This window comes from Miniopterus schreibersii (genome assembly GCF_964146895.1).
Source record: "Miniopterus schreibersii genome assembly, chromosome: 12".
NCBI lineage: Eukaryota > Metazoa > Chordata > Mammalia > Chiroptera > Miniopteridae > Miniopterus > Miniopterus schreibersii.
Window position 1 is genome coordinate 2,946,863 of NC_138112.1, and position 10,738 is coordinate 2,957,600.

The 10,738-nt window shown below is 62.4% G+C and overlaps 1 protein-coding gene across 1 annotated transcript; it reads left to right on the forward strand.

Annotated features, from left to right (window-relative positions):
- The first annotated feature begins 6,531 nt into the window (after positions 1-6,531).
- Positions 6,532-10,019, forward strand: LOC308564863 (trehalase-like). The gene is made up of 6 exons (XM_081153629.1): positions 6,532-6,581; positions 8,129-8,410; positions 8,669-8,780; positions 9,131-9,243; positions 9,489-9,542; positions 9,787-10,019. The coding sequence occupies exons 2-6, from the start codon at positions 8,249-8,251 to the stop codon at positions 9,925-9,927; spliced, it is 582 nt and encodes a 193-aa protein (XP_081009755.1). The 5' UTR covers positions 6,532-6,581; positions 8,129-8,248; the 3' UTR covers positions 9,928-10,019.
- The last annotated feature ends 719 nt before the right edge of the window (positions 10,020-10,738 follow it).

Sequence of the window (10,738 nt, forward strand, 5' to 3'; positions counted from 1 at the left end):
GCAGGGCTCCCTGTGCCCCGCGGGTGGGGGCGCTGTCGCCGGCCGGGCTGCCTGTGCGCCGCGGGTGGGGGCGCTGTCGCCGCCCGGCTGCCTGTGCCCCGCGGGTGGGGGCGCTGTCGCCGCCCGGCTGCCTGTGCCCCGCGGGTGGGGGCGCTGTCGCCGGCCGGGCTCCCTGTGCCCCGCGGGTGGGGGCGCTGTCGCCGGCAGGGCTGCCTGTGCCCCGCGGGTGGGGGCGCTGTCGCCGGCCGGGCTCCCTGTGCCCCGCGGGTGGGGGCGCTGTCGCCGGCAGGGCTCCCTGTGCCCCGCGGGTGGGGGCGCTGTCGCCGGCAGGGCTGCCTGTGCCCCGCGGGTGGGGGCGCTGTCGCCGGCCGGGCTCCCTGTGCCCCGCGGGTGCGGGCGCTGTCGCCGGCCGGGCTCCCTGTGCCCCGCGGGTGCGGGCGCTGTCGCCGGCAGGGCTCCCTGTGCCCCGCGGGTGGGGGCGCTGTCGCCGGCAGGGCTCCCTGTGCCCCGCGGGTGCGGGCGCTGTCGCCGGCCGGGCTCCCTGTGCCCCGCGGGTGGGGGCGCTGTCGCCGGCCGGGCTCCCTGTGCGCGGCGGGTGGGGGCGCTGTCGCCGGCCGGGCTCCCTGTGCGCGGCGGGTGGGGGCGCTGTCGCCGGCAGGGCTCCCTGTGCCCCGCGGGTGGGGGCGCTGTCGCCGGCAGGGCTCCCTGTGCCCCGCGGGTGGGGGCGCTGTCGCCGGCCGGGCTCCCTGTGCGCGGCGGGTGGGGGCGCTGTCGCCGGCCGGGCTCCCTGTGCCCCGCGGGTGGGGGCGCTGTCGCCGGCCGGGCTCCCTGTGCCCCGCGGGTGGGGGCGCTGTCGCCGGCCGGGCTCCCTGTGCCCCGCGGGTGCGGGCGCTGTCGCCGGCAGGGCTCCCTGTGCCCCGCGGGTGGGGGCGCTGTCGCCGGCAGGGCTCCCTGTGCCCCGCGGGTGGGGGCGCTGTCGCCGGCAGGGCTCCCTGTGCCCCGCGGGTGCGGGCGCTGTCGCCGGCCGGGCTCCCTGTGCCCCGCGGGTGGGGGCGCTGTCGCCGGCAGGGCTCCCTGTGCCCCGCGGGTGGGGGCGCTGTCGCCGGCCGGGCTGCGTGACGCGCCGCGGGTGGGGGCGCTGTCGCCGGCCGGGCTCCCTGTGCCCCGCGGGTGGGGGCGCTGTCGCCGGCCGGGCTCCCTGTGCCCCGCGGGTGCGGGCGCTGTCGCCGGCAGGGCTCCCTGTGCCCCGCGGGTGGGGGCGCTGTCGCCGGCAGGGCTCCCTGTGCCCCGCGGGTGGGGGCGCTGTCGCCGGCAGGGCTCCCTGTGCCCCGCGGGTGCGGGCGCTGTCGCCGGCCGGGCTCCCTGTGCCCCGCGGGTGGGGGCGCTGTCGCCGGCAGGGCTCCCTGTGCCCCGCGGGTGGGGGCGCTGTCGCCGGCCGGGCTGCGTGACGCGCCGCGGGTGGGGGCGCTGTCGCCGGCCGGGCTCCCTGTGCCCCGCGGGTGGGGGCGCTGTCGCCGGCCGGGCTCCCTGTGCCCCGCGGGTGGGGGCGCTGTCGCAGGCCGGGCTGCGTGACGCGCCGCGGGGCTCGGCTGAGGGCAGCGCCGCCGGCCCCCGTCGCCTGGCCGCCGCCACTCCCTGCCCAGCGGGCCCGGCCTGGAAGCTGCAGCGTCAGCCCCACCCCGGCTCCTGCCAGCCTCACCAAACCAAACCACAGCCCTCTGCGAGCGAACCGCTGGGGAACCCCGGCGCCCGCGGGCGCCGTGGGCGCCCAAGGCTCCCCGGGGGAGGGAAAGAGCCCCCTTCCCAGCGGGCAGCCGCCGGCGGGCCTCGCCCTGGGGGCCTTGCGGGAGCACTTGCTGGGTCAGGCCGGGTTTGGAACCGATTCCGTACCCACAAGGCTGCGAGGAAGATGATGGGTGCCCACGCTCAGCATCCCCTGCTGAAGGCCCCTCCTTCCCTGCGAGGAAGGACCAGAGCCCCCCCGAGTCTGAGACACTCCGTTGCTGCACTGAAGCCCCGTGTCTCCGACGCGGGTGTGCACCCCTGCGCGCTGAGGACTGGACGGGCTTCCTTGCAGGGCCCCTCTTGCCCAGCTTCACTTCCACGCAAACGGTGAGCCAGGCGACGCTCTCTGGACCCACCTGGGCGGTGGCGAGACCCGGCGGCGCGGTCATCCTGCCGCCTCGAGGCTCGTCTTTGCTTGTCTTCCCTCCAGTTTTCTCGGAAGAAACGCTCAGACGGGCACCCGCTACCCCGCCTCAGGCAACAGGCCCGTGTCACACAAGGTTCAGAGCATGAGGGGTCCTGAAGAGGCAGCCCTGTGGCGCCTGGCTGACAGGAGGTCCTCCCAGGTAGGCCCGGTGGTGCCTCAAACACACCTTCTGTCAGCCCCTTGGGGAAGTTTGTCAGCTATGTGATGTGAGGTCTGCACAGCGGAGTGGCCCCTCAGCTGCTGGGCATCTCTACCCACTAACAAAACAGGTGCTGCCCTTGGTTGACACCTAAAACATAGCATCTGATTCTAACAAGAAGCCTCTAAAAGAGATTTTGTCATCCCCACTTCTCAGATGAGGAAACTGAGGCTCAAAAAGGTCACACGACTTGCCTGCACCATGGAGACCGAACATGGCAGAACTAGGGTCTGTCTGAAACCCCACTCAGAGGCAGCCTTGTCCTCAGCAGGCAAAGGCAGGTGGTCCAAGTGGGCGGGGTGGGGCTACAGGTGCAGGGCTGCGGTCGGGCTGGGCGCCCAGCGGGGGCCGCATCCTGCGCACCCACTGCGGAGCGGGCGCAGGTGTCAGGCTGCAGCAGCGCCTTCCCAGCAGTGAGGGGCTGTCTGCTCCGATGAGCGCCTTCCCTCCTGCCCTTTTGTGTAACTACTTCTCACCACAACAGAAACTGCCTGTCTGCAGGTGCGCGGCTATTCTAAGAGAAGGAACAACACACAGCTCCGTGGCAGGGCTACAGGGGTCGGTCAGAGCCCACCTGCCCAGCTGCTCTGCGAACCTGCCATCATCGCCGCAGGCTCTTCGGGCTGCTGCCGCCGCCACAGTCCCGCCCGCGGCCCTCACAGACCCCTCAGTCCCTCCTGCCCCAGGGAGCCAGACCAAGCAGGCCGAGGGACTCTTTTTCAAATTTCAAACCATTTTTATTATGAACTATAGCACAATACAGGAGAGTGTATGGCCACTAATAGGTCGTAAAGCAAACACCTTGTAGTCAGGTCACCAGGAAGAACATCACCAGCACCTCAGAAGCTGGAAGAGGTACCATCCCTTTGGCAGACACTCACCATGCTGGCCTTGCCGCCCCAGGAGATTCAGGAACTGTTGGCACCACCACTGATGGGAAGTCCTGAGCCTGGAGTGCTGTGAGGATGGTGGGCAGTGCATCTGCTTAGCGTCACCCGATATGTGGATATGTGGCAATAAATGATAGGTAGGTGGGTGGATGGATGGATGGATGGATGGATGGATGGATGGATGGATGTTATGTCTTCCCCTCACACCCGGAGCTGGACTGAGGCTAGGCTGGCAGGTGGGAGCATCACAGCGTTCCTGGGACATTACAACTTTGCTGCACGTGTGATGGGGTTGAAGGAAAGTGCACTGACTAGAGGCCTCAGAGAAGGACCTGTTAGAGACTTTCAGTCAAAAGTGACAGAAATCTGAAAAACGGGCTCAGGGGTTTGTTTTTCTCATATAACCAGAGCCCGGGGCTGCCGTGGCTGAGGTGCCATGGAGCACAGTCTCTCTCCATCTTTCTGCTCTGCCATCCTGAGCGTGTGCCTTTAGCCTCAGGTTCATTGCTTCCTGGTTGCAAGTGGCCTCTGCAATCCCGAGGTCACCTGTGCTCAAGGCAGGAAGGAGTGGGGAGGGCAAAGGGCAAAAGACCAAGTGCAAAGCCAGCTGAGTCTTTTCCAGTTTATTTATTTGTTTGTTTGTTTAATTCTCACCCAAGGACATGCTTAGAGAGGAAGAGAGAGAGAGAAACATCAATGTGAGAGAGAAACATCGATCACTTGCCTTCCGCATGTGCCCCAACCGGGAGCGAGCTGGCGACCATCAGTGCACAGGACACTCACCCAACTGAGCCGCTCCAGCCAGGTTTTTTTCCCTTTAACGGAGCTTTCTCAGGGGCCCCTTCCCGTGACTTCCGCTAACATCTCATTTGTCAAAAGTGGGCCCCCCGGTCACCTCTAACTGCAGGGGAGCCTGGGAAATCAACTTTTTAAAATGCCAGTCACATGGCTACCCTGAGAATCGAGAAGGGAACTAGTAATTCTTCCTCCAAGAACTACTTTGGGGTAAAGGCAATGAGAAGCCCCCCTCCAAGGATGGTAGGCCGAGCAGGTCTCAGGGCTTTTGCTGAGGACGTAGTTCTGAGAACTGAGAAAAGGGGTCCCCTTCTCAGTCCCTCCCCCTAATGGCCTACAGCTTCACTGTGAAGTCAAAGCTGAATAAATGTTCCAAAGTGTTGCTCTCGCCACTGATGATGCGCTTGCGCATACGTGTGCTGAGAAAGTCTGGCAGACAAGCTAAATGCTGAGGTGGGAGAGCAGGTCCAAGGTCAGGGAGCTGCCACAGGGGCGGCAGGGCTGCCTCGTGTGGGCTGAGCCTGATCAGATCAGAGAACAGTAAATGCGTCACGTTTACCCACCATCCATGGGGTTCTGTAGGTGTCTTCCAAGTGTGACAGGATTTTTTCACTTTTGGATTTGTAAGAGATTGCTACATATTAAGGATCTCAAATACGTACAGAGTATCTCAGTGTAAAGGGCACCAAGTAATTGAGAGTCAGCACCCCCGGATGGGGCTTCATTCGAGGGCAGGGCCCTGAACCCTTGGGGGGAAGTGGGGCCCTGCAGTGGGGCCATGTCTCCTCCTCACCACTCCGCACTGCAATAGGAATCACTCCCAGATTTACAGTCAGAATTTGGGACATTGGGACACTTAAAATTTGGCATATTTTAGGTAAAAATATATATTTCCGCCTTACTTTGAAAAATTGGGAGATCTAGCAAATAAGGGTCCACATCAGCTACGTCAGCCACCTTCTGCCACAGAGACTCTTACACAGGAACGCATCTCCAGTTCCGCCCAGTCCCCACGCAGGGCTCCTGGAACCCAGCTCCATTTTCAAACGTCTCTCAGGGAGATTTGCAAACATGTGAGTCCATTGATTACTGGCTTGTGCAGGAGAGAGTGTGTGACTTGAGGGCTCCCCAGGGAGCACCTGAATTTTGCTGATACTGGGCTGTGGCAGTGGAAGGTTTGGCCTACAGGGAGATGCCTGGTAGTATGAGTGTGGCAGGAGCCCCTGACCCTGTGCCCTGTTCCCACAGGGAGAGGAAGTCACAGTGGTGGAGGTGTGAACAGAGGTCGGGCAACCTGGTTGGGCAGAGGCAACCACAGACAACAGCAGCAGGCTGGTGCCTGGCCCAGATGCACCTTCTAAACCCTTTCTGCAAAAATTGCTGCCATGTGCAGAAATGCAGAAACGTGCAAGCTCTGAGAGCAAGCACTGCTCACCAGTCCCCACTCTGTGTGCAGGTGGTCCTCTGACTAAGCCACAACCGTGCACATCTCTCAGGCAACTGAGGGTTTAAAAAAAGGTGTTTTTGATCCACAGGTGGATATGGTTTGAGGAGGGGAGTATGGGGAGGGGACTTGAGGTGCTCTTTTCCAGCTCCAGGCCCTGGCCAAGAGGTGCCAGGGGAGGTGGGGCCAGTGCTGCGGTGCACAGGCTGGTGGCCAAGCTGCAGGACACAAGCCCCAGGGTGCTCTGCCCTCCTCTGTGCCCTCCTGTAGTGGGCTTTCCTCTCCCCTTGCCAGGACTGAATTCTGCTCCCCTCTAGAGGTCCATGTCCCCAGTCACAGGCCTGTCCTGCCTACTCCCTTTGTCCTTTGGGGTCTCTGCTGCCTCAGGGACAGCCCAGAGTAGGCCCTGGAACTCTGTGGGGGTGGAGGCAGACACAGGGCATCCTGCTGGACTTGCCAGCCCCTCTCCCAGTTTGGGGCAATCACTGCTGCAAACACAATGGTGTCTTCAGAAGGCCTGGCCAAGTGGCATGGACTTGAGAGAGGGCGATGCAGGCCCCCTCTCCTCAGAGCACAGACCAGGTTTCCTTTCCTAAAACACAAGCCCCCATCCCCAGTCTCACCATCAGAGAGGTGGGCCTAGGTCCCCTGCCCTCCTGCCCAGGGGCCTGGTGACCCCTGAACCAGGTGAATAGACAAGAGATTGAGAGGCTATCCCCGCAGTTCCTCACCTGGGTCCCCCAAAAGGGACATAATAGCGATTCAGGACGTAGCTCTTTCCCCCCAAGCTCACAGAGACGTTCCTGTTCTCAGTCCAGAAGTCCAATTCCAAGGCTAGGGTCCCAATGTTGTCCCTGGGGTAGAGCCAGGCACCACCTCAGCCCAGCCACACCCCCCTATTCCCGCCCTGGGAGGTCTCAGGTCTGGGGAGCCTGCGGGCAGCATGGGAGGGGCCGCCCACCGTAGGAAGGCGGTGTCGCTGGTGTAAGCCACGTAGCGGTCCATCATGAGGGTGAGGAGCGGGGGCTGGCTGCGCTGCAGGTAGTACACGCGGGCCCCATTGGGGATGTGTCCATAGCTGCCAAGAAGGAGGCCTGCTGACGCCCCCGCCCATCCCCTAGGGCCAAGGCAGATCTGGCTCCAAGCCGTGGCCCCTGCTTGTCCTCCCCCCCGGCCTTGAGGTGCCAGGCCCCTGCTTACGTTTTCACCAGGTCCAGGAAGTTCTGCAGCATGCCCTTCACCGTCTCGGGCATCTCAGAGAGGAGCAGACCCTCCACCACCCAGTAGGAGTCCCTGGGGGAAGGGTCCCTCAGTATCCCAGCCGGGCATCCCACCACCCGCCCTCTGCCCTGCATGCCCAGGCCACATCACCTCAGGGTATCTCACCCTGCTCAGGCCACCCCGCAGGCTCTGGGCTCCCCACCACTCCCACCCCCGCAGCTCCTGGCTGCTCACCAGTAGTAGAACTCGCGAAAGCGCCCGCCAGGCACAATGAAGGGGTGCCGTGAGTAGATCAGGGAGAACCGCTCAGGGTGCTGGAGGACCTCTGGCTTCACCTGGACCCAGGGGACGGCACAGGGAGCCTAGACCCCACGCCCCTTCCCCCAGGCTGGAGGCTGGAAGAGGCTGGGGCGGTAGAAGCCCTGGCAGCTGTGGGCTTTGGAGCCAGGCAGCCTGGGCTTGGGCTCTGCTCTGCTGCTGCGCAGCCCTGTGGCCTCAGTCAAGTCTGGCTGCTGGGGGCCCAGCCTGCTCACCCCCACGTGCGGGCTCCTGCAGCCCTGCTGTGCTCGGTGGTGTGAAGGAGCCCTGACCCCTTGCCTGGCACCAGCAGGTGCTCACCAAGCAGTGGCCACTCTCAGGACCCAGGTGGGGGGTCATTTCCTCCAGCTCCCCTTGCCCCCCGAATCTCTGCTACCACCACCAAGCCAGGCCCAGAGACTGAGGGCTCCACATTCTCTGGCCCAGAACCGTTTCCCCAGTGGGGTGGACGTGAGTGAACGTGGCTGAGGGAGAGCAAGGTCGGACCAGAGTGGGGCTTGCTGGGTGTCCGCCCCAGGTACTTCCTTCCCTCTGCTCCTTCCTGCTAGTTCTGTATGAGTGAGTGTGGTTTTGGTGGGAGAGGCCTTGTGGGGAGCAGTGGAATGAGGCTCAGGTTCCCGGGGGCTGGCTGAGGAAGCAGCATACACTAGCAGAGGAGCCCGGAGCACTGCTCTGCCTGTGGGTGCCAGGGCCCTGGGGGCTGGGTGGGAGGACAGGTGCTGTGCAGCCTTGGGCAAATCACTGCCCTGTCTGAGCCTCAGACAAAGGAGAGAAAGTGCCAACAGCTGAGCTGTGCTGATCACAGGGCTGGGCCACACCGAGCAGTAGCCATGGTCATTCCTGTGCAGAGGCGTGGCCCGAGGAGCTCGGGGAAGAGCCCAGCAGGAGTGAACAGTTACCAAGCGCTGTTAGAGCAGGAGTGGGCAGCCTGGAGGTGGAGGTTTGCCTGGGGGAATGCTGGGAGGGCTTCATGGAGGAGGGGAGGAGTTAGAAGCAGATATTCCCCTGCTCCCTCTGTGAAGTTCTCTATAAAATTCTTATATCTCTAGATTCCTTCTGTAGAAGCTAAGTTTAGGAGCCTGCTTACTCCATCCACATAGAGTGTTGCCCCAGAGAATGACACTGAAGCCACAAAGTACAGGAACCTGCGGGACCAGCGCTTGGCGGCCATGAAGGCTCTCCTTTGGGATGAGAAGAAGGGTGCCTGGTTTGACTATGACCTTGAAAACCAAAAGAAGAACCAAGAGTTTTACCCATCCAACCTTGCTCCCCTCTGGGCCGGCTGCTTCTCTGACCCAGGTGTCGTGGACAAGGCCCTGAAGTACCTGGAGGTGAGGGGGCAGCAGGGCAGGCTGGTGCACTGGGGCAGCTCCACTGGCTTTCTCCCTGCCCCTGAGCAGTGATCTCTGGCAAGGGGCAGCCACTCTCTCCTGTGGCTTAGCCTGAGGGTCCCGCTGCAGCCACCAGGGGGCAGCTGAGAGCCAAGAGGGGAAGGCCCAAGAAAGGGACATCTGGCTTGAGCAGGGCCCAGCCTCCTGGCTCCCCACCCAGCCCCACCCACAGTCACACTGATGTCTGGAACATTCCAGGACAGCCAGATCCTGACCTACCAACATGGGATCCCAACCTCTCTCAGGAAGACGGGCCAGCAGTGGGACTTCCCCAATGCCTGGGCCCCCCTACAGGACCTGGTCATCAGAGGTAGGAGGCAGGATGGGCATGTCCCAGGGCCTCACCCCGTGGAGGTACAGAGTGGGCCTCCCTAGTACTGGGGAGGTGTGAACAAAGGATGTGGGGTCTTTCTCTGACTCCCCTGCTCTCTCAGCCTCCCAGTCAGCAAGCATTTGCGTCCTCGGCCACCTGGTAGGGGACTCAGCCCTCCTCTCCCTCCAAACCCAGGCCCTGGATCAGAGCAGGTTCGCCTGTGGTTCCAGGAAGAAGGTCGTAGGGTCCGGCCTCTTTCCCACCTTGAGAAGCATTAGCTCAGGCCCCGGCTCCCCCTCGGATGGGGGCTCTGGAGATTCAGGGTCCTGCCTTGGGGCGGGGTCTAGGTCTGGCCAAGTCGCCTTCACCCAGGACCCAGGAAGTGGCTTTCCAGCTGGCGCAGAATTGGATCCAAACCAACTTTGATGTCTACTCCCAGAAGTCAGCCATGTTCGAGAAGGTGAGCTGGCCCTGAGCCCAGTCCCCCCAGTTGGCCTCCCCAAGGTGAGGTGAGGAATTGTCAGGCTTGCAAAGCCCAGGCCCAGGGGTGGTGGCGGCACCCAGTGGCTACTCCTGGGCACTGCAGAGGTAAGAGACAGGCCAGAGCAGCCTCTCCCAAAGGATCTCCCATTTCCTGCTCCCCCTGGAGGGCTGGGTCAGGGGGTGGGGATAGTGCTGACCTTAGGCTTGTCCTCTTGTCCCCAGTATGACATCAGCAACGGAGGACAGCCAGGTGGTGGAGGGGAGTATGAAGTTCAGGTGAGTGGGCCAACATCCTACAGGGAACTGTGGGGCTCTGCTGTCCCCACAGCTGACCATGACCTTCCCTCTCTAGGCCTCAGTTCTCCCATGGGTGTGGGTCCGCAGGGAGGAGCCAGACTGGTCCTCCTTGGTCCCCCGGGCTAGGCAGGGCCAGTGCCTCTGGGTAGAGATCCCACACGTGCCTAAAAGGACTTGAGGGCCTTCCCCAGAGGGCTTGCCCACAGGCCATGCCTCTCTCCAGAAAGGGTTTGGCTGGACCAATGGAGTGGTCCTGATGCTCCTGGACCGTTATGGTGACCGGCTGAGCTCAGGAGCCCAGACAGCTTTCCTGCAGCCCCACTGCCTCATAGCTGCCCTTCTGCTCAGCCTCCTGCCACAGTGATGGGCCCCACTGCCCCATCTGCCTCAGTTCCTCCTCCAGCTCCAGCTCCAGCTCCAGCTCCTGCCTCATTAAACCTGTGCATGTGTCCCTACCTTCTTCTGCCTCGTCATTCTCCATCCCTGGAGACCTCGTGCCCTTCTGTGCCTCCTGCCAGTCCTCAGTCGTCCTGGAGGAGGGCAGGGTAGTGACCTGGAGGTCATGGGTTGGGCCCTGGGTCCCTCCTGGAACTTTTAATAAGGTGGAAATCCTACTCTGTGGGGAAAACCTAACCCTCCTACCTCGTGTACCTCAGCCCAGTGCCCCACACAACTTGGCCTTCCAGAATCACACTCCAAATGCTTTATTGTTCTGCTGAGATGCTTACAAATACTGAAAGCCACCCAGCCTGGCCCCCGCACCCACAGCCCTGTGCTGGAGCTGGGATAGGTACCAGTGCCACACACTCCCCTTTTGAACCATCCCCTCAAAGGAATCCAAACTTGAATGTATTAGTCTGGATCATTATGTCCTTGGACCCTTTTGAAATCAATAGAGTAAAAGCTGGCAGTTGTTTTATCAGCTGAGTACTCAGAGAAAGAAGGGAGTGAACCCTGCTAAGATCACAGTTCTTTGAGGGTGACTGTGGGCATAACCAAAGATGTGCCCCACTCTGGAGCAACATCCAGCTGAACACTGATGGTGGGAAATGGGATTAACTGAGGTAATCTAGCCAGTCACTCCACAATAAACAAGCAAATAACAATGTTTTAAAAGCCCTGATTGGGGGAAAGGGGGCAGAGGGGAGCCAGGACACAGATTTGCTACAATATAT